General features: G+C 35.0%; 2 protein-coding genes across 2 annotated transcripts in view; both read left to right on the top strand.

Moving 5' to 3' along the window:
* Positions 1 to 17,389, top strand: part of LOC118733308 (non-canonical poly(A) RNA polymerase protein Trf4-1) — a 79,352-nt gene extending 61,963 nt beyond the window's left edge. The window contains exon 6 of the mRNA XM_036462662.1: positions 17,308 to 17,389. Within this exon, the coding sequence (XP_036318555.1) occupies positions 17,308 to 17,336 (29 nt within the window). The 3' untranslated portion in view covers positions 17,337 to 17,389. The remainder of the gene's footprint in view (positions 1 to 17,307) is intronic.
* Positions 17,390 to 17,464: 75 nt separating this feature from the next.
* Positions 17,465 to 27,908, top strand: part of LOC118733309 — a gene marked incomplete in the record, with an annotated part of 14,306 nt that continues 3,862 nt past the window's right edge. The window contains 4 exon segments of the mRNA XM_036462663.1: positions 17,465 to 18,111; positions 18,264 to 18,383; positions 27,533 to 27,641; positions 27,729 to 27,852. Of these exon segments, the coding sequence (XP_036318556.1) occupies positions 17,490 to 18,111; positions 18,264 to 18,383; positions 27,533 to 27,641; positions 27,729 to 27,852 (975 nt within the window).

The raw sequence follows: 27,908 nt of genomic DNA, 5'->3' as shown, positions 1-27,908 counted from the left end.
TTTTAGCGATTTTTCAATCTTTAACGAGCAATATTTGCAAAGCACATAAAAAGCACAAAAAAATAAACCCAGATAAGCAGTAAAAAGTCTTCACTGGATGGATGTTTTGTTAAGTTACAGTTAACCCAGCAAAGTCCTAATTATCTCGGAAACTGGAAGAGCTCCAATAATTATTTTGGTGACTCTAAAAAGCCCAAAATTAGCACGGAATTCCTCAATAATATTTATCCGTGTTCGACCAAAGTTTAAGAAGTGGGCCAGCTTGTGGGACTTCAAGCGGTTTTTCAATGTTTACTGGGCAATATTTTTAAAGCACATAAAAAGCCCCAAAAAATAAGCCCAGATAAGTAGTAAAAAGACTTCGTTGAATGAATGTTTTGCTAAGTTACGGTTAACTTAGTAAAGTCTTAATTATTTACCAAATGGTCGGAGCACAAAAAAACAAAAAGTGGCCGAAAATAGCACATAATGAGCACAATAATACGAACAAATTTTTTCTTCATTTTTTCATTTCAGTGCCGCTAGCTTGATTGAGCTACTTTCCACCTTTCCCAAATTTCAAGCTATTTATTATATTTTGAGCTAAATGAAATATGTATAACAATCAGATATTGATATGAAATTGGCACTTTTTAACTTAACTTTTTAACTTTAACTGTAAAAATAATAAAAAAAAAAACTGTGCTATATATTTAGTTTTTTTTTTTATAAAAATGGGCAATTTAGTTAAAATTCACTACATTAACCATGTTCTGGAAAAACCTTTTAAATCAAATATATTATTTTCGGTGATATAATTTATTTTCCTTGAAATCATAACGTCAAACTGAACTTCACGCAGGCGGAGCTGCGGCAAAAGCTAGTATGTACTATGTAAAAAAAAATTTCAAGGCTATCTTCACTTCACACAATAAACGCGCACACGTTAATTCATACAAATATATCACTCAATTGGCTTTGTTTATTTGCTGCATTTGTAGTGTAGTTGTTTATATATTAAATTAGCCAAGAATAAAGTTCTTAGAAATAAAATGAGATATAGTACATGTGTGTGCACAAGCACATGCACATACATATACCTAAGTACATACATAATATGAATTTCTTTCGGCAGCATCCAAATGATTATTACAACGCCAACTCAGCCTCTTAATAAACCTTTATTCAACTCAATTGCGCTACGGATGCGAGGTTATCGCACTTTTTCATCTTCCGATACATTCATTTGAAGCATGAGTAGTTCATCTCATTGCAATGCAACAGCCACTTACAGCCACAACCACCTTACTTCTACCTACTCTCACCCAATATACAGACAGCAGGAAAACAGCACTTCCGCTCTGAAACGAGCTGCAGTCTGGCTAAAACTCAATTGCTTTTATTTATCGAACTCAAACGGGCGTTAAAAAATTGCAGCAACGGCTAAGCGATTCAACCATTAAACAATTTCAGCCAACCGCCGCCAGGTGTACAACAAACAAAAGGGGTATTCACGATCCGGTGCATACTGTCTAGCATGGTACATAGATAGCTTAAATAGCATGATTGGCTAATTTGGTTGCTGTTTGAACACATGAAAAAACAACAATAATGCTATTTATGCACTGAACCATGCTAGACAGTATGAACCGGATCGTGAATACCCCTATAGTATTTATATGTTTGTCCACAGGTACATAGCAGCGCATTGGACGGCCTTAGAAGCCCCCAGCCAGCCACCATTGCTTGTTGCTGCAAAGTCAATTTTGGTTGCGGTTGCCGTTTGTTTGTATGTACATATGTATACATATAGGCCTAAAATATCAAACCTTTGCGGCAACAAAAGGTGAAATTTATCCCTGCGTTTGTTGTGTTGCATTCTGTGGCAATAACCTTTGCCTATGTACCAGTCGCAGACACTATGCATAGCCCCTTAATAATAATAGATAGTGGGTTATTGCTGACAGCGGATGCGGTTTCTACTAATGGTTGACGGATAGCTTACTTCGTGGTGTTATTCCGCTAGAGATTTTGTTGTTTCTATTGTTGTTGTTGTTGTTGTATGCGAAGCCAATTCGCAGTCACGGTTGTTGAATTTTTGTTTGTTGATTGCGTTGTTAGGTGGAAGAGTTGTTGCTACTACTATTTAAATTGGCATTTAAATTAATGTACGTAGTACATATTTTATCTCGACATCTCTAAATTTTTGAACAAATTTGTTTTACATTTATTTATTATTATTTTTACATTTAAGCCAATTAATCATAACACTGGGCAACGAATTTCAAAAAGTTGGTGGTGATGGGAATCGGACTAACAGCATTTGCTTAAGCTGGCCAAATAATGAAAAAGTACCAAGGGATTTATAATTGGAAAAGTTGGTTACAGATTCCAATGAGAACGTAAAATTTAAAAAAACACTTTTTCCAAAGTTAACGGAGCAGGAAGAAGAGAGGATTTGAGGAGTTTTTGGCACAGTTCAATGTTCAACTGAAAATTTTTTAGTATATACATATGTATATGTAGGATTGAAATTTGTGAACGAAACCAAAAAAAAAATCATTGTACTTGTTTATTTTTGAACCCTAAATTTACAACTTCAAATCGATATAAAATGGAAATGGGAACCAACTTACAAATGCTTTGGTATTTCTGGCCACTTTTATTGAATGCAATTGGTCTCGTTCCCATCACTCTTTGAGTGTTGCACTGTGTAATGAATACAAACGCAGTAGCTGTTACGAACTTTTTTGATACAGATTTGTATGTATCGTCACCTGAATTCCGGATGCAAAAAGTATGCATTTGCAAATGCATTAAATTTTAACAGATTTTTTTTAAATGCATTCCTCAACGGCTCATCCGATTGTGTGCTCGTAATGGCCGCCTAGGTGGCACAGGAATCGATTTATTTGTGGAATTCATATACAGTGTGACCAGGTTAGCCTTTTTGTGGCTAGATTTAGCAATTATATTTTTGCTCTAGCCTCGTAATTTTAGGTCTAGCTTCGTGATATTTGTAAGGCTTTTTTAATGCTAACTTTCTCTTAAGTAGTTTTCATCTTTTTAGTACTCTGAGTCATAAATCGATTTTATAGAAATGTTAAAAAAATGTTATCCTTATCACTTTTTTTCTACCCGCAAATGCCTGACTAATTAGACTAATGTTTGGAAATTGAAGCAGCCAAAGGGAAAAATTTATTGAATTGCAATGGTACACTCTAAAAATACGCCTGGAATTTACAGAGTTGTGTTAAATTTTTCGGCATAACATTCATCTAAGCTTCTGTTTTTCACTGCCTCTAACTTCTTCTAACTTTTTTTAAGTAAATTTAACTTTATATTTTGTGTTCATCTGGTCACACTGTTCATATGTATCCTCTTGTTCGATTAATCTACGGAATGCATTTATGTACCTACTAGGGATGTTGCGAATATGGAATTTTAGACATCCGCGGATGCGAATGTGGTTGCGAATATCTAACAGCTAACATCCGCGGATGCGAATGCGAATGTCAAGTATTTTTAAGAAACAATTAGAATCTAGCATAACGGCAAGATCGTTGTTTAAACAGCGCTTACAAGCCAAACCAGATGTGTTAGGTTTTTCTGGAGCTTTTTAAAGAGAATTCTTCATTCTCATTCCTTTGGCTGTTTCAGAATTTGGGGAATCTGTAACTTCATCAGCATTTTTCGATTTTACTTTTTTTAATTCATTTATCAGAAATGATAAATTTTAAAATAAAAAACGCTTATTCCTTAATATTAAGGCAGAAGGTTATATAGCGTTCCATTAAATTAGGAAATAAGCGACCTTCCTTTCAAGGTTTATCACATTTCAGGCTATTTTAAATAGGAAAGTATAAAAAAAAATTTTGGGTTAGGCCACTTCTGCTCTCATTGCCTCATATGCATTCGTACACATGTATGTATATACATATTTACATACATACCTTCCTATGAATGTTGTTATAGACCTTGTGCTAAATTGAAACTAGTACTAGACATTGATTACAAATAATTATGTACATACATATGTACACACATATGTATATTTTATAAAAATAAAAGGCGCTAGGAAATTATAATTACATACATATGTACATATAAACAGCCAATTAAACAAGCAAAAAAAAAATATTTTAAATAAAATTATCAGCTCCAAGTTGCAGCAATGAGGCGTAGCTAAAGCAATTTGCAAATTTTTATGCGGCCAATTTGGATTATAATAAATTAGTTAGCGCCAATTATCGTCTATGCATTTTCATTCATACTTGCATCACACTATGCCCGTTAATCATACTTTCTCTTATCAATTTTTATAATATTTAGGCAACAGATTTAATTTACAAAAAAAAAAAAAACAAATGAAAAATTGTGTATGCCTTATTGTTCGTGTTAATGAAATAAATCCAATGCATATTAAATTATTTTCATAGGTTCGCTGAGAAGAGTAGAATAATTTAATTTTTTTGACGCAAAGTGACAAAGAATTTGTTGTGTTAGCAGAAACATCAGGCCGTATAGCCGAAAGCGCTGTATCCGACATTAAAGAATATTTTTCGAAATATTTCGACCGCGCGCCATCTACCGGTTAAATTTTATGTAAGCATCCATTACTATCCACCATATCTCTTATTTCTTGGGATGAATTCTGGCATTATCCTTAACTAAAAATGAATTTGGTAACTCTGATCATGGGCGTAGCCAGGTTGGGGGAGTGCTCCAGCGCCCTTACTTGAGAGTTGTCCCATGGGCGTAGCCAGAATGAAATTTATAAGGGAGCTGGATAACAATGGAAGATTACCGAAATTTTTGCCAGCATGTTCTCCTATGTTATACTACATAGAAAAGGCATTTTCGAAGGTAAAACGCCCGATCATTATTAAGTGACACAATTACTGAGAGCAACATATATAGTTAGTGTAATTGAAGAAAGTATGGCACTAATTAGTCAAAATTACTGTGCGAACTATGTTATGGACGTGATCATCCAATTTCCGAAAGCGGCGAATGGACAAGCTCTTCATTAGTTTTATAAACTATGATTTAGAGCCGCTTGCATCATGTCTGGTTGACAGTTTCTCCGAGTTAAACATCATAATCGGCCTTATCGAGTTCCTGTTATAAGAATGGCGTCGATAACGATTCGTTCATTTCATTTCATTTTCATTTAATTTGAAAAAAGGTTTCGCTTTATATGAAAAAGGTTTCATTTAATTTGAAAATGGTTTCATTTAATTTGAAAACGGTTTCATTTAAACTGAAAATGCTATATAACAATGATAACTTGAACTCTCCTCTATCGAAGTCAAAATGTCTATCGATAACAATGTTAGTTTATGCACTCCTCTATCGCAGTGAAACTATCACTGCAACAAGGAAATAACTCTCCAGTGTGCAACTCTTCAAACTTATCCATAAGCACTTCAGTTAGTGATTCTATTGCAAAAAAAGGCAAAACAATAAAAATAAACGAGCAAAAATAAACTGAACTATAGCTGTTCTTTGTTATTTATTTTTCCGTAACCATTCAGTTTCATCTTAATTATCGATTTCCTTTACGGCTGAGTAGTCAATAAGTCGGAACAGCAGTTGACACTTACAGATATACATAGTAAAATGGCAATTCTATTCAAATTGAGCGTCTGAATGCGTTCTAATGAAAGGGTTATGCAATTAAATATACTTTAGTATGCACAATTGTAAATGCTTATACAATATCGTTACATTGCTTCTAAATATGTACAAACAAACATATACTATGTCTTTGATATCCAAATCATTCTTAGGAGCAGTCCAGACAAAAACAGGAAGTAATTATAAGAAGTGAAGGCAGAGTAAAGCTCTAAAAGCGATGTAAACTATTCATATATATATACACATAAAGATAGCAATGAAATCTTAAGCAAATATTTGCTAAATGAAGTAATTCGTGGAACACAATTCGAGGCGGAACAGAGTTAAATTCGAAACTAATATAAAACTCAAAGCAATACAGATCTTTGAAACCAGTCATCCGAAATATTAAAAAATTAAAGTTAAATAAACCACAGGAAATATAGCAACTATATATCAATACCTTGGTTGAAGAATGCCCTATATGAGAATTCGATTGAAAAACGCCCTATCTCAACGGAATATATATTGAAAATATGTTCGTATAGGGCAATTTTGAATCGGCAGCTGAGATAGGGCGCTTTTGAAGTGAATTCTGAAATAGGGCGTTTTTGAAAAGTTTTTTGAGATAGGGCGTTTTTCAATCAAATTCTGAAATAGGGCGATTTTGAAAAGTTTTCTGAGGTGGGGCGTTTTCGAACTGGCTGCCGAGATAGGTCGATCTTACACTCAGGTGCCGATATGCCCAACATGTGCGAGTCAGAAACGAAAGGTGAAATTTAACAAATTTTTGGGAACAGATACACATGCGTGTTGAAAATCGAAGACACTGCCGGGATGAAATCGAAATTTCGTCAGCTCTAAATGATACACATTTTTGGTGAAAAATCTTTTTCCATGGCTGTCGAAGGTGTCAGTTAAATGTTCTCCATTTATCAGGAGGTATAACTTGCAATTGAACTTGAATTCTTCATGGCCAGTCCCTAGGTAATGACTCTCGTGAGAATTAGGCAAATACAAATGCATAAATTCTTCTCAGCGATTCCTGTGCATTTGTTTCCCAAAAACTGATTTATTTTGGTGGAATTCAAGTGTTAGATTAGTGGGAACGGGCATTTCGTGATGAGTGATTGGAATGGCAAGTAATCCTTTACATCAAATGACAGACATGGCCAAGTTGGGCATTACAAAAGTATCCGGTCATTTCGGTAAACAAATAGCCATAAAGTTTGTTTTCTCATGCATTTTTTCATCAGAATTATCATATTTCGATTTTTGAACGTTGGTCAAATGCAAGGGTTGTTAGATATTTAGATAGGTGTGGCTTAGCCCTAAAGTGGATGCTGTGTTGTGATGGTAAGATTAGGCATCCCTTGGAATACTCTTCAGGCGATATATGTAGATGTCTATCCACGGCACCTTAGGGATTAGTTAGGAATGTGAACCCAGGGTTTCACAACTTGCGTCTAAATAATGCAGTTACAGAGAACATGACTCCCACAGCACAGAAAATAAGGCTCCCATGATGTTAAACCTACCTTGGACTGGGTAGGCGATTGCATTGTTAAGTCCTTAGTCCTAGAGCCCAGTTCATTCAATCAAGCCGTCTACCTTAAAATAAGGATGTTTTTAGTTTCACCCTTCCTCTTAATATCTTCTATGTAGTTCTACCCGCATGAACTTACATATGTATGTAAATATGTGTGCGCATAACCAGATGTGTAAATAAATAATTTGCAATCTTCGTTATCTGTTAGAGCAAATGACAATTACATATACATTAAATTTAAATTAAAATTGCAGACAAAAAACAACAAACTCATCCTACACTCAATTACTCGATAACAGCAAGAACTCCCACCATCAACAACAACAACAACAACAACCACCCTAGCACTACCATTTCAATTGCTTTTATAACAATGTTTTGCAAGCTGCAAATACATATCATAATTTCCGTTCGTACATACAACTCTCCAACTCATTTTTAATTTAAATTATGGAACTCAAGTATCACGATTGTGGAGCCCATCGACACACACTGCTTAACCCCAATCAGCAATGAACCGTTATGTAGCTGCACCTTTGTTTGTTTTTACTCCAGCGCTGTTCAACTGTGCCAAAGGGAATACTCAAGCAAATATTAAAATACATACATAGTTATGTACATACTAGAAAATTCAATCCCGAAACATTTTAACAACCTCGGAATTTAGGGATGCAAAAAATTCTTATCCCGGAATTACGAGATTTTTCGGGGTTTCGACTCTCGCAATTTGTTGCATTTTTGCAGTAGGCACATCGTTCTAAGTAATCAAATCATTGTCGTCACATTTGGTCTTACGCGGAGCATAATGCACCTTAGTAAAAGAGTCCGTAATTTAATGTTGAAATATTTCTATCGTATTCTTTAATATCTATACTAAATTAGTAGTAGTAGTATTACTAATTGTAAAAAAAGTACTTCAACATATTTTCAGAAATTCAGTTTCCACAAAACGTCAACAAAGTAGAATGAAGAACAACTATGTCACACTCAAGGCGCATAAATACATGCAGTGAAATGTAATTTTTTATTTTTCCTTATACACGCTTATTTTTATTTTTACACTCCCGCAAACTTTTACTTTTGAAAGTTTGACGTCAAATTGGCTTCTACCCAAGGTGTATTAAACAAGGTGTGATTGACAACTCAATGGGGCTCTCTCTTAAGGTACTATTGTGTCAAAAAATATAAACAAAAGATTAAAAATTCAAATTTTTTTCAATTTGGCTTTATAGGATGGTTCTTTTGAGAGCAATGTCAAATTCAATCACACTATGTTAAATACATTTTGCTACCACCTGTTTTTAATGTTCCTTGTGTCATTGTTGTTGTGTTTCAACAAGTACAGTTATTCAGACAGGTTCTCAAATTCACTTCCCAGTGCAAATACCTCCAGTTCAATTTGAATCCAAATTTTGGTGTTCTGTATTTATCATTTTTCAAGTAAAATGCACGTGAATTCATTTTTTTTCGTTTTACAATCCACTTTCAGTCTGTAAATATTTCAGTAAAAATCTCACGATTCCGAAACTGCAATCCCGGGATTTTGGGGCATGGAAAAGTGTCCCGGTATTCTGGATATCGGGACTAAATTCCCTATTACATACATACATACATTTTTATGTGTGCAAATGTGCATTTGTGACAACCACCCTTTCTTTTACACAGTCATACGTCATGTCGCTTCCATGCATGCACTCTTTGTATGGAAATGTGTAATCGGTAAGTATAAAGTCAGTGAATTGGTTTCATACACAGCGGACTAATCCAATTACTGCACTGATGAATAACTTTTCACATGCCACATTTGATTTTATGCATGCAGATACATACATACATACAAATGCATATATATGTATATGCATGTTTACAATACGAATGTGCATTTTTATATACAAAAAGTGTTATTTATCTTTTGAAATTGCACACAATCTTTTTTTCTTTAGGAAAAAAATTTGCAGAGAAATGCTTTTATTTCTTACATAAATCATTTCGGAATTGAGCGCAAATTTTGATTTTCACGGCGTATACTTCCTGTTTGTAATGACGCGAAAAGTTTTCCACCTGAATTGCTTTGAAGCGGATTTGCTTAGAAATTATGCCATAAGCTTGCGGCTATCGCGTCATCAGGTACAGTAGTATTTTTTATTTTTGCTAAATTCAGATAAATTTTAAATTTTTAACGATCGTTCTTGTAAGAATCGAACAAAAGCAAATGCCGGGTGATCTAGATTAAATTTTATTTTGAGTTTTATTTCGGTTGTCAAAAGTCGATTTGTGGTATGCACCTAATGCAGTCATACTAATGGAGTGACCTACAGTAGTTAGCTTTAGAGGTCCGAATAAGAAAGAAATGGAGATTTGGTCTTTCTAAAATGCTGCACACCTGTCCCGGAAAATTCGAGCACCCGCACCACTCGTTACCGAAGTGAGATTTTGAAACGGCAAGAATTCCATAGAGGAGCAAATGAAAAGAAAAGGTGGTCGTGAAAGCATAAGAAGAGATTTACTTATATTCCCAAGAGAAGAGTTGTCTCTTAAACCGAGCCTTTGAATGCCAGAACTTTGCAGCTTTTTTCTAGGTGAATTTACAGCTGTGACAGTGGCGCGTCAGTGACTGATCAGCTCAGAACTGGCTTACAGACAGAAACTATATTTATATTCGCATAGCCAAGGCGCAATCCGATCTCTGGAAAGCTCTGCAATGTCGTCGAAAAACCGTTACATTTTTCTAGGGAAGCAAGCGTTGGAGAACCTTTAGTATGCTAAACTCGCAATTAGCGGAACTGACACCGACATATGTACCGAATGCGCGTTCGGAATGTGAGAAAAGAACTCATGATACCAACAACCTCTCCACATGCCATCTCAAACCCACTCATCTAACACCCTGTCTATTTGCTCCGCCCCTTTTGAAACTGCATATTTTCTAGCCTAACGATAATAGCTCACATGTAGAATCTTCGCTGACCTCTAGTTACAACAACAATGTGGCTAGTTCGGCGCCTGGCCGACGGAATATTTAAGATATGGCAGGTTTTTTTTTTGAATGGCGGTCAACTCGAGGGCAGTCAAAGGGAAATAGAGCTTAAGCCCCGACTCAATTTTCAGTACAAATTCTTCAGCTTGAACTCACCTCATCAGTTCAATAATGGAGTCTGAGCTTAGCCTCAGTTTTTGTGCACGGGGCCCATCATATCGTTTTTTTTTTAAAGCAGAGCTTCGAGTCTAATATTACTTAAAGGTATTTAAGACAGAGCTGGGTTGTGACTTCACATTTCTTCGTTTCACAAGTATACTGGCGCCAACGATTTTACCTATGCAAAAAGCACAGCAATTGCATAGCCTAAGAACCAGTCCCGCAATTGGTTGTTGTACTGCACGGTATACATTTGCGTGTCGGCGAAAGCTTTTACACCGCCAAGTGTAATTAATGTTATGGTTGTCATTTCTCGAGGGCCATTTGCCTCTGAAGTGCCAACATACGGCACATACGCATATACAAATTTAAAAACACAAATATCTTAATATGTACAATGTATCTTCATTGAAATGGTGATGTTTTTTTGAAAGGTATTTAAAAGTAAGGATTAGGTGTGCTTTAAGTGCGTGTACGTTTAAAATACTTTTGTATTCTTAAGAGTATATACATAGGTGTTACATATATGATTTTGATTTCAAAAGCAGAATGCTGATGAATAAAAAATGTTCTACAGAAATTGTCTTACTAAATAGAATACTTTAAAATACATACGAGCAAGCGTTGGGTGTAAAATTATCCACCTTCTCTGACAAATATTGTGTGCGAAATTCACCCCAGCCGCACTTGTGTTGTCAACATTTCAAAAGCTTTTTACAACACTCAAGCAAATATGTACTTAAAGACACATTCACATTTATGTACAAGAGGGCAAACGAACCCTTCTTTCTGTCCAACCACGGCTGAGTAAACACAATTTTGATCTTTTGCGCGGTGTTTGACTTTGCCGACTGGCTGACGCGTTTTTTTTTTAATATTTACAATTTTTACAATATTTACAATTGGATAACATATTTCACAACATTGTTTTGCAATTAAAAAGGGGATTTAGCTGAAGGGTCAGAGAGTTGGTGACTCGGAATTGGTACTTGAACATATACGTTTGAAATGCCCACTAATTCTGAATTTCAATTGCGGCGAAGGTTTTATTAAATTTTAAATAATCACGTAAAGGTATGGTTCTGGAGAGTTCGAAAGCGAAAAATTGATTGAAAGATTCTTGATTTCTTCCGATAAAATTTAGGAGTACAGTACTAGATTCCGAAAGCGTAGTGATTGCTTTTTTTGAGGAAAAGAGAATGTAGATGTAATTGGAATAAAAAACTGTTGCCGCCAATCAGAAACATATCAAAAGCAACTACAACTTTAACTTTTTAAGTAAGAGGCGCATTGGGGTGGTCCTTAAAATATCACTTTCATAAGGCACCATAAGGCACTGCATAAAAATTTAAAAATAAAATGTTTTAAGATTTGAAAAAATGTGATTTTTTTGAAATCTCAAAACTTCTACAAAGTTTTCACTTTTCTCTACTATAACTCAGCGAGTTTATGAATTTATATGAATATATTTCAAAACGCTAGTTGCAGCTGGTCAAAGTCAAAATGTTGTCAAATTTTTGCGATTTAAAATAATTGAAATTTTTTCAAACCCTAGTAGCGACCCTAAAAGAATTTTAAATTTTCGTTAATCGATTTATTTTGTACGTAGAACAAAATAAACGAGTGCCCAACAACAAAAAAATACCACCAGACCACATTCGTGCAGCTTGTGAAGCATTAGTGGAAAATCTTGGCCATAGTTATCGATCTTGGTTATAGTGAAATTGTTGTTACTGTTGTTCGAACAATGTAAAAAATATCCAACAAATTCTTGGGAAATATTGCAAATGACACCACCTTACTAGAAATAAGTGGTGTTTTGACTTTTATCTGATCCTCAGATATCATTCAACTTGTTAGTAAGTTTTCTAATTGCTAATTGAAAATTTTTAATTTTTCAATACCGAGGAAAGCGAAATGAAAAATGTAGATCTACTACGAAAAAACTGTGTTTACGCCTATTTTTCGAGTGCTTTATCGAAATGCAAGTTTTTACTGAATTAATTACAATCGCTTTGCTCATCGTATTATTCTATTCTTATAAATATCTGTATGTACTTACATAGCCATATCCCTCATTAAACGTTAAGTAAAAAGGACGATGGTGGTGTCTAAATTTTAGAGAAAACGACCTGCTCCTTCTCAACCTGCTGGAGTCTTCTTTACTCAGATAGAAAAATATAAAACTGAAAATAATTGCTTATATGCATTCTAGTGCTTGTTTAATGACTCGTACTTACCTGTGTACCTGAACACGTTTAAAGCACTTTACATGGCTTTTAATTTGATGTCATGCGCCTGGGCGATTTTTGCCTATTTTGGGAGTGAACGTGCACCGAAACATATGTTTTTTATACAAACATATGTACATATGTACGTGGATTTTTGCGAATTAAATGCGCCGTAAATTGTTCCAAATAAAAATCGAAAGTGTCGGAATGGTCGGCTGCCTGCCATCACACCTCAAATTAAGGGCAAATATGTCAGCTTAATTGAAATTTTATCACTTTGCCAATATCGTCGACGTAAATGTCATTAGTCAATCTGGTGGTGTGGATTACATATTTTTATACATATGTATGTACACATGAATCTTCAAGCGCGCAGTCGTAATGCTTCCAACGTTGAGGCACACGTTCTACTTTGACCTAGAAAAAAATTAGACGGGATCAGGTTACCAGCCAACACACAGGCATATTCACATTTAGCAAACGATAAAACTGACGTGATGTTAACAAATTTCGTGAAATTGATAGCTACCGTGTAGAGTTAAATGTAAACAAGTCGTAAATAATATTACTACCTACCTACTCTAAAAAAATAAGGAAAAAAAAAACCAAACTTCACTACATTCTGATACAATTGCAGCTTTTGTTGAACGAGTATTGTTTACCTTTACTTGTAAATTCAAACTTCGAAAAATATACATTGATACTCTCTAGGAAAGTCCAGCGTTTCGGAATGTGCCCTTTTAAGGAATTTGGAGGCGTAGGCGTAAATCTTTGGTGCTTCTAATATTTTCTCCTACTTGAATTTATTTATTTTTAACCGACTTAAAAAAAAAAAACGCGGAAGGTTATTAATTCATTGGAATATCGGTGGTATCTCAATGGTGGTTCCATACTAATTTGGTTTAGCCTTGATCGTTGGATCATGAAGAAATTAACGGTGCTCCTAAATATTTGCTAAAAAAAAATTTCGCATCTTGTTCTTTACGGAAACATTCCCGAATCCTTTGGTCTCATTTTGTTCCCTTAAAACTGCTCTCAATACTTTTTCCCCCGTTGGCTCTTTTTTGTAAATGTTCCTGACATTACATTTTGGTAACTGTTTCTAGAAATAAATTAAAAAATTTTTCCTGCAGGGTATAAAACTTGTATGTACTATGTATGCCTGTGCATCAAATTACTTTCGCCTGGTGCAAAATGGGCTGGCGAAATAGTGCCGAAATATTTTTTTTGCTATGAAAAAAAAAAAAAACCTAAAATTTATACATATGTATGTATTGTTACAAATCTACACATAAATTGTCAGTTCGAATAGTGTTTTACCTTGCATGTTAATATACCTGTACTTGCACATATGTATATACATATATTGGAGCCGTTGCTGTGGTATGCATACGGTGACCATTCGTACCGATTTTGGCGGAACAGTACCGATTTTGAGACAATTGTCCCGCTTATTTTTTTTTTTTAAGTCAGGACGTATAAGTGTCCCGTTTTTTCATATTTGTACCGATTAAGTCATATTTTCAGTATTTTCTTCATTCATTTATGAAGACTCTCGCTGTGCTCTGGCTCAAAAACAATTTTTCGTACAAACGAGGCAGCACTTTCGTTATCACAAAGAACATATCGTCACCTGAAATGCAAAAAGACGTAACAACATCGTAATTGAAATGGAAAAAGTCCTGACTAATATTTTTTATTTTCTTCATAAAATGATGTTGGAATTGTAATTCGATGAAATCCATCATATCAATCAAAAACTGAATTATGAATTTTTCGTTAGTAACGACTTTTTGTATTTCAGCGATGATGTTCGTTACGTTTTTTTTTTTTTGCATTTCAGGTGACGATATTCTATATTCAACATATTCTAAGGGGGCCATAAACATAGCCAGCATCCTTATTTTGTATGATTTTTGGTTATGTTTTATTATGTCAAACTCTCGCTATATTGCAGTCTATCACTCTTGTTTGAACTTTTTTAAAGGTTTTTATAATTACACGGTGTGTTACAAAATAAATAAAAGTTTCACGAACTTTTTAAGTGACCTCGTACAGGTCGTAGATCTGGCCGAGTAATTCAGGAAACTGTTTTCAAAATTTTTCTAATACTCCCATTCTTTTTAACCAATTTTAAGTTTTTAAGAAAGAATAAATTTTGTACTATTTAAAGAAATAATAATTTTTGTGAGGATATTGTAAATATGTGTAAAATTTTTGAAATAAATCGGAAATTTACACAAATTTTTATAAATTTATCCACTTTTAATACATTTTTGCCAAAATTTCTACTGCAAATAGTCTCTTATAGTTATTAGTTCGAAAATAAAGTTTCATTAAAGTTAATCAACAAATTATGCAGTTGTCACATTTTTTTATAAAGAGGCAAATTCAAACTGTCCTCACAAAACTTATTATTTTATTTAAATAGTATCAATATTCTTTTCTCCAAAGCCATATTAAAAATGAAAATAATAAGCGAGCTAAAAATTGTTTAGTGCGGGAAGTTCTGTAAAAAATGTGTTTTAAGAATAAGTTGAGAATTTGAGGGTGTTACAAAAATTTCAAACGCAGTTTCGTGAATTACTCGACCAGGCCTACGACCTGTAAAATGCTAGGTCACTTAAAAAGTTCATGGTCAGTGTAACACCGTGTTATTTGTTTTTTTTTTATGAAACGATTCTAACTGAATTTAATGAAATTATAAAAAATAATACTAACTTCCTCAAAAAATTCATGTATGTGAAAAACATAAACTGGAGATATTGTGGCAAAAATATAAATAGGCAAGAGGCATTTTAGCATTTTTTGGAAGGGGAATAGCTTTCGATTATTTAATGTTTATAATTTTTTTTGTGAACGTGAAGCTCGTTATCTAACAAAGACCATGTAAAAAAATTAGCTAATGGCGATTTCGTCTCTACAAAAAAGTTGCCTGCCCATCGCCCTCTTTTTAGTGTTTGTGCGTAGAGGGCAAAGAGAAAGGTCGCATTTTTCAGTAGAAATGAAATCGGCATAAGTTCGACGAAGTTTCACCAAAATTTTGAGCTTTTTAATTAGATTTCCTCGCAACATTCTGAGTATGCACTTTTGTAGTCCATTCAACTTTAGAATAACAAAGTGCAAATTTTAAGTAAGTAGGATTTACTGTTGATTTTTGGATTTTTTTTTTGTGAAACGTGTTGCTTATTTTCTCCATACCAAAAAATTGTAGAACACACTTTGTATGGAAGAAAATTCGGGCTGCTTCAAACTTGCGCATTGAATTGAATGGGCAACAAAAACTACGTACAGAAAACAATTCTAAAAGATCGGATTAATTGTTTTTTTCTTTTGTTAAAATTCATCGAATTTTTGTTAATCTTCTACAAAGTTTAAAATTTTGATTTAGATGGTTTTTTTTTGGGATAGTAAGCTATATTTTCATTAAAAAAAATTATATTTTTTTAAACAAAGAAAACTAGCCAAAATTTGCCAAAAAGTCTCTTCCCTATTCACCCCCGTATATATTGTGTGTATAAATTTCTTTCTCATTATTTTGTTGAAAATAAAACTGTATTAAAAGATGTTATGACTTTTTATTCTGAAAACAAAATTGTATGTTCGGATTCGCTGCTTTAGAAATGTCCCAATTTTTTTCCACAGAAATCTGGTCACCGTAGGTATGCAACTACGCCAATATTTAATAGCTTGCGCACGAAATCAAAAATATCGGACAAAATTTTATGACTGAAATTAATCAGAGTTAAAGCAACTTTTCCTTTTCCTTCTTAATGGTTTTCCATTCTTGGGTTTCTTTTTGAATATTTTTCGAACACGAATGTCTTTAATAGATATCCGTACAAAAGAGAAACGTATGAAAAAGGAAAATTTGCATACCAGTACATATGCACATATAATACATACATATGTACGTATGGAGAGACAGACATAGTCAAATATACATAAATATGGTATATACATACATACGTAGACGTTTAAATTATGCACTCATAAAAGCTGAAATTCATATTTCTGAGCTACACCGTAAAAAAAGTGTTATCTTTGACTAAGAATTGTTTAGATTTTCTTATATATTTAGGAACTGTTTATATCACATCGGAAGCAAGAGAGCAGGCAGCTGGATAAAGCCGACATTATGGCCAGCTATTTCCCCTTCGAAATGGAAATAACGCTCATGGGCTTTTTTTTTGGGGGAAATAAAGCCCATGGAATATAAACATTGTTCCGTCGTTGTCACGTACTCAATATGTATTAACCGTCTGCCTCAAAGTTGGAACTAGGTTACTTCAGCGGCTTAAGTGATACACGCATTGGAAAAACAATTAAAAATGGGCATTGTTACAGAATACTGCAAATAATTTTATGTTTCCAATACATGACACAATCAATATTTTGGCCGTTAGACAGTTATCCCTTGTAAATTTTTTTTTTGTGGAGAAAACCCGGTTTCGGTGTTGTCCCATCTTCATAATAACGAGTATAAATGCTAGCTGGGTGGCTTGTCTTTCGAACATTCGATCGGTTAAAACCCGAATATTTCAAGAAAACAACGCAGGCTGATCCAGAGGGACCTTTAGCTGTTAGGGATACCTGACTTCCAAAGCATTATTTAGGAGGTCTTAAGTTGTTACCGACAAGATATTAAAATGCCAAATGCCCTCTATTTCACCGTATCCTATCTTTTTAAGTTATATTGCTAATCATTCCTGAAGCACTTATTTTGCAATAAAAATTTTCACAGTGTTTTCAACCACATAAAGTCTTAATGTCAATTTCTCTTTCTATTTCAGGTCAACACAATAGACTACAAAAAGTTTGAGGCATTTTCGAAGTTTTGAATATATTAAACGCAGCCAAGGTTGCAAAAACAAGTGGAATATCAAAAATAAACAAATAAATAGAATAAAAACGGGGGGAAATCAGAACATCAATATAAATACATACATAGGTGGACAAACACACCCAACCAATCATGTCAGCTAGAAGTCATCCACAAATGGCACCACCGCCACCACCTCCCAAACCAAACAAATCCGTCACCGCCAATGGTACCACACCATACGAAACGTATGCAGCAAATGGCAACGGCACATTCGCGAATGCCAACGGAAATGGTAATGGCAGCGCTAGTGGCAGTCGCAGTGGCAGCATATCCTCGTTGACAGACAATCAGGGTAGTCTGCTGCGCCACAATCAGAACGTCAATGGCCGTAGGTCGTGTCACACGCCACCGCGCACTGATCAAGAGCAAGTCGTAATGACGCCCAAAGGTAAAACAGCCAATAGTACTGTTATACTGATCGAACGCAAATTGGTCGATGAGATAAATGAGCGGGTCCATGTTGCTGGTGGAGATCATACAGGCATCATAATCAATAAGGATACAGTTAGCGGACAGAAAAGCCAAAGTATACCAGCACAGCTGTCATTGGAGTTTCGTGTTTTCCTCGTGAGTGCCAATACAGGCAAACATTCACAAGAATCACGAACGCTGCGTTTCTGGTTCCGGCAATGGTTGCGCAACGACGAGAAGCAGGCACAAATTGCACAGGACTTCTTCAAGGAGTTGGTTAGTCCGAAAGATTTTCCAAGAGGTAAGTGAGTGAAATGTGTGAGTGTGGGGGGTCTGTGTGCGAGAGAGTGATGGTGAGTGAGTGAGGAAGTGATTGAAGGAGCGAGAGTTTTGTGTTTTCGAGTGGATATAAAGTTTTCGAATTCTTTTGTTCTTTCCTTTTTTACTTCGCAGATTATGTTGGTTTCATTAAGAAAATTATGAAACTTATGCAGCGCGGCTACGATGAGATACAGTCATTGGAAATCGAATTGCGCATATTGGAGGAAACGGCAGAGCCACCATCACGACCGCGTAAGTAACTAATCATTATGGCACAAGAAATTTTACCTTTTTTGAGTTTATTTAAACCACGAAATTTTTATACCCAATGCAGATAATAGTTAATTATGAGGGCGCTAAAATTTTGTTCATGTCTAGGTTTTTCGCAGCAATTAAAGCACGAGATCGAAAGGGGATAATTTCTGTATGACCCACAGAGCGCGTTTACAATGGCGGGATTTCATACAGAGAGAGGAAAAATCTATGATACTTTCATCAGAAAAAAATGCTGGTCAGCAGGTATAGCTTTCGATCGAACGAAGATCTTACGAAAAAAAAAAAACATTTTTGATAGAGCAGTAAACATGAAATCGCACCCCCTTTATATAATAATTGCTGGATATTAGATTGTACTGGTCTACAATCTCAGGCGTTAACGCTTTTATTTTACGGGAGTCTATTTATCAAGCATCCCTCTTGCGGACTACCCTTAATCCCGTTCTAACGTCACAATGATTTTAACCTATTAGTTTTACCAATGGTGGCTTTCGATAAGCCCGACCAGATTGTTGAAGATTGTAGAGAAAAATTTCCCTGTATTTAGTTCCGATTGGTATTGAGATCCGATCACCAAATAAGGTCTCTGTCGAACTCATACAGTCTCATTTTCGGAAATATTGCAATGACCAGTGGCCCAAAGTAAATTTTTCCCGAATTAGTTCTGCAATTCTTAACCAGCTACCTGAGAAATTGCAACCCGTTACAGAGACGACAGTCTTCGATGACAGCAAATACATCTGCCTGCTAATTCAGACAGTATTTAGTAATTTTACGTTGTATGTATATGAAATGCGCTAGAAATTAGACTGGTGAGAATTGCAGATCGAGTATTTAAAGAATGAAGTCGCACGAATACGCCTGCCGAACGACATCGATTACAGAGCTTCATAAATAAAGTAGTCAGTCCATATCTGAATCTGAATTCGAAATCAGAATTGTGACACTTGCTCTAATTTTCTTGCTAACCTCAAAAAAAAAATCGAGCGACTGAAAAAATTTTATTTTTTTGTAATCAAGAAGAGCTGGTGAAGAAGTTGACGTAACGCTTTTCCTCTTCTATTTTATAATAGGACTTTTTAAAATGCAAACTTTTATTATTCCGAGCGATAAATACTATGTTGTTTCTTGTTATTTTTTAAGACATTTTTTCGATTTTTTCGAGATTTTTAGGGAGCCCTCGTGTTTTATTTCTCGGGACCTTTTTTTGATTTTTTCGATACTTTTCGATATTTTTGCTGTTTTACTTTTTGGAACTTTTTGAGACATTTTTTTATTTTTTCCGGCACTTTTCGGGATCTTTTGTGATTTATTTTCCTATGTTTTTCGGAATACTTCGTGTTTTACCTTAAGAAATTCTCGGCATTTACTCGGAATTCTTAGTATTGAATTTTTCGAAGTTTTTCGGAACTTTTTGGGAGTTCGAGTTATATTTTTTTGAGACTTGTTCGAGGTTATATGTACGTGATTTATTTGTCTGGATTTCGGCTTTTTTGTGTGTTTGGCAAATATTTTCGACGCTTTTCTAAATGTTTTTGTGTCTTACTTTTCTGGAATTTTCAGGATTTTTTTGGAACTTTTCCAGTTTTCTTTCGATATTAAAAGAAATATCAGTCAAATCAAAATTACTTTTAAAAAATGCAAAAATAGTCGGTATTTCTTGCTTAGAATAACTAGTGTTGTAAGTTAAGCATTTTTTGTTGCTTTTTTAAATTTGTATTTAATATTTTCGTTGATATACACTCTGTTCTTATAACCAAATTTGATATAGCAGCCGCTTGAAAAAAAAATCATCAAAAAGGCATTGGGTATAAAAAATAAAATTATTTCTTCTCACTCATTATTTTGATTTTCCCATTCTTTTCAAACGAAAACGACTTATCTACTTCTCTTTTACTAAGTATTCCTGCTTGTCTGGTGGGTGTGACAAAATACAATAAATATATATTCGTGTATCTCACCCACACAACACTAACCTTGCACAAAATTAAGAAATTAACTTGTCTCTAAGAAACATTCACCCGCACTATGCACCAATATCTACAAACGTCTACACATGCAACCACTTAATCTATAAACTTATCTATCTCAATTTACTTTATTAAAATTTCAAAAAAACGTTACTTCTTTTCTTCTTCCATCACGACTAAAATGGGTTTTTCGTCGCATATTTGTATGGTTGATTTCCTTTTCGCCCACAATTGAAATATTTCACGCCTGCCCATTTGCGACCACCGCGCGCCCCCCGCCCCGCCTTACGACTTTCAACAACTTCCATCGAAATGTTGCGACTTCGAATTGGAATGAATTCTTTTCTCTACATAAATGAAAAAAAAAAACAAAAAATAGCTCGCGATGGTTACATTATTTATTGTTATGGTGATTGTAATCGAAAATTCGAGGAGGCTCTGCAGGCGCAGCGTAAAACAGGTGATGGCGATGATTTAATGAAAGCCATTTGGCTGGATATGTACAATGAGCAACTAACACGTCGCAAATAGTTAAAAAACTTAATTAGCGCGAGCGCGCGCGCATCCAAATGCATAAACATGTACATACATGCATATAATTAAATGTACATTTTTGCATACTATTGGATATAAACTAAATATTTACATACATAAATGTGCTTTTGGCTCACCAATGCCACAAAAAACAATAATAATAATAATAACAATAATCGAATAAAACATTCCTCATACTCCACCCTAACAACCGCATTGGGAGCGCAAGCGTGCTGCAAATTAACAAACAAAGCAAAAAAGCCTTAACCAAAATAAAGCGAGAAGCGAAAGAAAGAACCTTCATCAAAACAATTGAAATTTCGATAAAACCTAAATACACAAAAAAAAAAAATTATTTATTGTATGTTTATCTGATAATCATGGTACTCGTTGGCTGGGTTGCATTTATTTATGTCTACTCCATAGTTACTTTTACACAAATAAACAAACAAAAAATGTTTACCTCTCGTCGCTGATGAACTTATCTATCCATCATCTTTCTTTCTAATTTCGTATATATTTTTTGTTTTTTTAATTTCTTTTTTTTTTTTGTGCGGTTTTTGTTTTTCGCGTGCGATACATTTTTTCTTTATTGTCCTTTTTCTGCTGCCTAGCTGCCGTAATGTTCATATTTGCTTACGTTCGCATGTTTTGTTGTGTTTTTTCTTGTTGAAATAATTGCGTTTATTATTGTTACTTTGGTGCATCATATCTCGTTTTACCACTCATCAACATAAGTGCCTTTTCTGTGTTACATATATGAAATACAAATGTACATAATAAAAAAAATATAAATAAAATTAGACTTAATAAAGCAAAGCCACTTGAGTGTCTTTCTTTGAAATATTTTTGGTGTTAAAATGCAAACATTGAGGTTATTCCAGCACATGTCATTCTTAGGCTTACCGTGTGAATTCCTGTCAGGTAACGAATTCCCAGAACTCTCACCAAAAGTAGGAGCCGAGAACTTAAAAGCACAAGGAGTCTTTTCTCTGCCCCCGGTTCGGAGGCAAGGATAAAATTATTTGCTGCCCTTATCGAGGAAAGTGAGTTTTTTCTGTGGAAATCCTAAATTACTTAGTAAAACTCGGAGCCACTCGGAGGTTGATAACCTTCTCGCCTCCAGGACGGCCTATCGCTCTTTATTCTGACAGCCAGGCTGCTATCAAATGTCTTAAATCTAACGTAGGAGCGTCCAAAGTAGTCATAGAATACAGCAAGACTGTCAATCTGCTGGCATCAAAATGCACCTTGCCTGTTGTATGGGTACCTGGACATAGGAACATTACTGGCAACAGCTTAGCCGATCAGCAGAGAAGGGGGATGGAAACATGAGAAGTAAATGTTGCTCAAAAACGCACTCGGTGGTTCAGTTACTAAGGGAGGGAAAGAAACAAATGGCTCCGGCCAGCGGTATCACAACGGGTGGCTGCCGCTATAACCTAACCTAACCTAATAAAACTACCTAGCTTCCCTTGTGACTTTACCCACTTCACTTGTACTAGCTTCTGATAGGTAAGTGTGTTGTTTTACTAAAAGTCTTCCGAATGTTTTTTTACCCAATATTCGCAAAGCCGGAGCATTCACACTTTTTTCGCTATATTCCAGCCGACAGCCGCGACAAGCCTATATGTATGTATATCTGACCACCTTGTCCTAGCCAGTCCAAAAAAAATTAGACTAATTTCCCGTTGGATTAGTCAAAGACGGCACTAGGACATGGCTTCAGCAGATTCATCCAAACATGCTCCTGCTCTCTCATTGCTTACGATGCTCCTATGTCCGATAAATTATGCAAGGGAGATGCTCGTTGATTGAGAGAGAATGAGCGCAATTCCATTTGGCATTTCTAGACCAGTTAGGTTTTGGTAACCAGAATTGCTATTTATTCCTAATAGCACCTCAGAATATATGTATACCTACTTGCTTTTTCGTATATCCTAGTTTATGGTTATCGTGTATTGTTATCGTTCGGTTCCGTTTGCTGTCTTCGCGGTGATATTTCAAGAGAGTACTCTTCTCGCCAAATTTCTGTAATTTCACTGTGGCTGGGTATCCAATAAATTTGACTAATTAGAAAATATGACCCAATTTTGAGCGCAATATAAGCTTAGCTTTCAGAGTATATCCGTGATTGATTTAATGGCAGCTTCTTCTGCCTGAAAACCGCAGTATGAAAGCCTAAACTTGATCTTGATGAAGAGCTCATAGAAGAAGTTTCACCTTCAACCCTTTCATCAACTTCAGTTCTTTTTAAGAAATTTCACCAGACGAGGATTCCAAAAAACATAACAGCCTTAACTAAGACGCCATAGAGCTAAGAAATTATTTGCCTACCAGTATCTCCCCTGCAGAAGCATAAGGTAACTGATGCCTTCCTCGCTCTTTCTTCAATGCTAGTTTTCTACGATATTAAGGATCAGGCCCAAGTGCTTGACCCTGTCGGATAACTGAGGGGGAATATCTCCAATTGAGGGAAGAGTGGCGTTTGTGACCAGCTATGTCGCACTAGGATTAAAGGCGAGGCCTTCATTAGCCGCCCATTCAGTCACCAGATTTAGGTAATCTTTGCTCAGATCTGATAACGTATCCAGAAATCTACATTTAATCATAAGTGCTACCCCCTCTGCATAGGCAATGAATCCTCGTTTAGCAACACACACCACACGCAGCAGGATGCATTTGTTCAGTCGACGCTACAAGGAGGCGCTGCTTCACTTAGTTGCGACAGTTTCGTCGCACGGATGGTTGTAGATGATTATTAATTTGGTTTGAGTCCCGAGCTTATCTAGTGATTTAATTACTGCTTCCTCGATGGCTAAGAAAGACACTACCACAAATTCTTAATAAGTGGAGGCTCCTCTATCCAAACGACGGACTGAGTGAATGGACGGAAGTCTTTAGATAAAACTGGAGAGTTATTATTCTCTAAAAGGCAGTGAAACTTGGTTGCCTTACGCCAACGGAAGCATCTCCTGGGAATGGATTACAAATAAAATGGGCTTGAAGGAGAAGCTTCAACTCTCAGAAGATTTTCTATGTAATCCTTTTCGACTTTCTTACTTATTAAAATTATTAAAATCTAGATACTACTACAAAAGTGGTGCTGGACCAATTTATTTTTATTTTTTATTAAGAGGGGTATATTGCAAGGGAGGTTTCCCAGTCTCGTTGTGACGATGTCGAATCGGCTTCAAGACCCGGCGAGATGACGCCGTTGGATTTTCTTGTAAGCCTACGCGAAATACCGTTTTTATGCGCATGCAACTCCAAATCTTGAGCCCAATTATTTTCAAGTTATGGCCACGATACATGAAATTTTCGTTTCGAGGAAAGTGCCTTTGATTTCGCTTCGTGGCTTAATTCAATCTCGAATTTGGAATATGAATCGTTTCCTATAAATAATTAGCAATAGCACTAGGTATACTTACTTAGCTAGGATCACCAGAGTCCTGCTGTTGTTTTAATAGTTGGAAGGTATTTTTATTGTCTCACTAAATTATGAACTATATTTTTTATTAAAAAAAAAAAAACTATTGGGTCATGCGGATTTTTGGGAAAATTTATTGAAAATACATTTTAATCAATAACATATTGGCAATTATACTGTAGGGACTTTAGCGTCCCTCCTCAAAAAATGGTGATACATCTAAACTTAAGTTTGGGCCATAGATAACAGATCTGTATATCGTTTTAATCGGGCCGTTTTCTAGATCAGGTATGAGCAACATTTTTTCCGGCTCATATTTTATTAAAAAAAAAATCATTGTGCATTCTCATTTCATCATTCACAACTTTTTTTTTATTTATGCATACCTCGATTTTCTTCGCTGGTAGGTTGATTTTTTTTATAAAAGAACAGGCTTTAAAAAAATTTACAAAAAATCTGCCATTGATCATAATTCTTCTGTGGTTCTCGACGAAAAACTTGGCCAAGTGATTGTCAGCGGCTCTTCGGTGGGCCAATTTTTTACTATCAAGAGAGTTTTGCAGAGACCGGAACAAATGGAAGTCGGACATTGCAAGGTTCGGGCAATAATGGTAGATGCATTAAAACTTCCCAGCCAAGTTCCATCAATTTGACTCGGAAAGTCTTCAACGACGACAATTCCTTGACATGACATTTCGTTTTCTTACTGAACATACCTCTGCTCTTCTCATTAACCACACTTCACAGCGTTGCACGAACAATTTTACGACAATTTTCTGCCAATTAGTTACTAATTGCCAGCTAATTGTTTCAGTTTTTATAGGGCTAATTTTGTTGCAATTAGGGGCCTAAAAAATGGTGCGCTTTCGTTGCGCTTATGCATTGTTTCGATTAAGTTTTTTTTGCCCTAATTCATTTAGCACCCAAACTTCGAGCTTCTTTGAATAGACTGCTCTTTTTAGACGACTCCAAACTAGCATCAAATAACTCAGTGAGAGGAGAAAAAAAATTATTGGACCAAAAAGCAGTGGGTAAGCACTGTGGCCAACGTTAACCAACAGTTTTCACCTCTGCATGGTTGTAAGCCACGAAGAGTACGCAGTAAACTCCGGAAGTAGGGTCCGAAAGATTCATCAGACTAAGCCGAGCATACTTTGAAGTGCCAACAAATTATAACTAAAGAAGGCTTTATTATATGGCAATTGAGAAGTATAGGTGCAAAAATTTCCTTTATGAAATTTATGCAGCAGTGAATAGCATGCATTTAGGCGCTTGGTATTAGTAGTCACGCCGAAACAGTTATGTTATTTATTAACCGACTTCCAAAAAAGGAGGAGGTTATCAGTTCGTCGGAATATTTTATTTTTTTTTTATGTATGTTACCGCATAACTTTGGACCACGTCAACCGATTTCGATAATTCTTTTTGCATCGGAAAGGTAGTGACTCAAAGGTGGTCCCATACTAATCTGGTTGAGATCCGATCAGTGGATCTTGAGATATATATATATATATTTTTTTTTTATATGGGAGTTGAAGTCGGTTTTTTTTTGCTAAAAATTACTTGTATTTAGTGCCTGCGCTATCTCCTGACAGCTTCGCACGTCTGTCTTTTACAACCATTTGCATTTCATCGACTTTTCCAATGAGTACTCGACCAGAGCGAGTTGCATTTTTGACATCAAAATTTCCGCAACAGAATTCCCACGACACCCTTCACGAAATTTCGGCATGTTTTTTGAAGCGTTTTCAGCTTTTTTATAGTAAAAAGCTTCATTTTCAAATATTACAGTCACTTACAAATCATGCATTGTTCTCATTTCGGTTTCGGTTTTGAAGCGTTCTAGAGAAAAAAACTACGAGAACGGCATTTGATTTCAATCATACCTTTTGGTCTCGGTCTCTGCTTTTTATATGACGGCTGGTGTTTTCTTTGCGCGTTTGCTTTTATTTTATTATAATTCGATTGGCTCATAAACGAGTGCCACACATGTAGGTACTAGGTACATCGATGGAGGTACTTATGTTTTTACGTGAAGTTTTCCTGCCGTGATAAGTCTTGCTAAATGCAATTCGCCATAACCTGAACGCTTGAGCACTTTAACCATCCAATAAATCATTTGGCTTTTGTCTGGAATTTTATGCCTCATAATTGCGCAATATTGGTACTTACTTATATTTGTACATACAGTGGCGGTCAAAAATGGATGAATAATGTTTCGTTTTTAATATTTACAATGTTTTTCAGGATACATTTTTTTGGTATTTTTTTTTTATAAAAATATGGTTCATGTTTTAACAAAAACCATATAAATCACTTTTTCAAACTTTATACAGAATTTAGGAAAATTCCAGAAATTTTTATCTAAATTTTGAGCTTTTTAACTACACTGTTTTTTATAAATTTTTTGGGTATGCAGTTAACAGGCTTAGAAATTTTAAGAGAAATAAAAAAATTGCATTGATTTTAAATTTTTTTTCGCTGACAACTTTTGCGGTTTTTTTTTTATATAAATAGCGAAATTTAGGAAAACGGGCGTTGATTTTTTTTATTTTTTCGTAAACGGTCTTGAGCATATTCTTCCTCAAGAAATTCGTGTTTATTTGGAAAAAAGTACATAAAGTCGTCAAAAAAAAAAAATACAATCAATACGATTTTTTAGCCGCTCAAAACTTTTATTTATTTTACTAAAATTTTATAAGCCTGTTAACTGCATACCCAAAAAAATTTATAAAAACTCTGGTTAAGAAGCTCGAAATTTAGATTAAAATTTTCTGGAATTTTTCTAAATTCCGCATAAAGTTTAATTTATTACTGTTTTTTGTTAAAGCATGAGCATAAAAAATATCAAAAAGATGGTATTTTGAAAAACATTGTAAATATTAAAAACAAGACACCATTCATCTACATTTCACTGACTCACGGTTGTCCTATGTCCAATTTACTCGCTGCTCTGGCCCTTGTACTGCCATTTATTGAATGCAAATTATCTACTTTAATTAAATTAATAAAACAACGGTTACGCATGCAACTACATACCTACATGAATATAATCATACTCTGGTTTTTTGTTTTTGTTTTTTGTTTAGTCTTCATTTGCATGCCATTAACAAATTCGCTTAATTGAATGCATATTTCTCTTTTTTCTCCCCTTTTCTGCATTTATTCATATTCACTGTGCGAATTTGCAGTTTCACTGGAGGAATCACAAATTGAATCTCCGCCATTGACGCCGGAAAAGGTGCTCGAATTAATTGAACAAGCCTATCCAAATCCGGTTACACCAGAAGATTTAGCTAAGTATGTACTAGCATAAATATAATTTATTTTGAATGATATAAAAATTTTGGTAATTTTCGTGCGAATTTTTGTATTGTAATTTTGCAGAGACTATGGCTGGGAGGAGCAAGATGTGCTATTGGTATTCGTGTCGCTGAAAGAACGCGGTCTTATCAAATCGATGGAATATAATTCTTACACTAGAATCCACCATGAAGACAAAGAGATTAAGGTGAGTGAAAGTGAGAATCATAAGTTAATTGAGTTTTTGGTATATTTTCTGAATCA

Source organism: Rhagoletis pomonella, unplaced genomic scaffold, assembly GCF_013731165.1.
Source record: "Rhagoletis pomonella isolate Grant_MI unplaced genomic scaffold, Rhpom_1.0 Rhpom_scaffold_00002, whole genome shotgun sequence".
Taxonomy (NCBI): domain Eukaryota; kingdom Metazoa; phylum Arthropoda; class Insecta; order Diptera; family Tephritidae; genus Rhagoletis; species Rhagoletis pomonella.
This window is presented reverse-complemented; position numbering and strand designations above follow the sequence as displayed.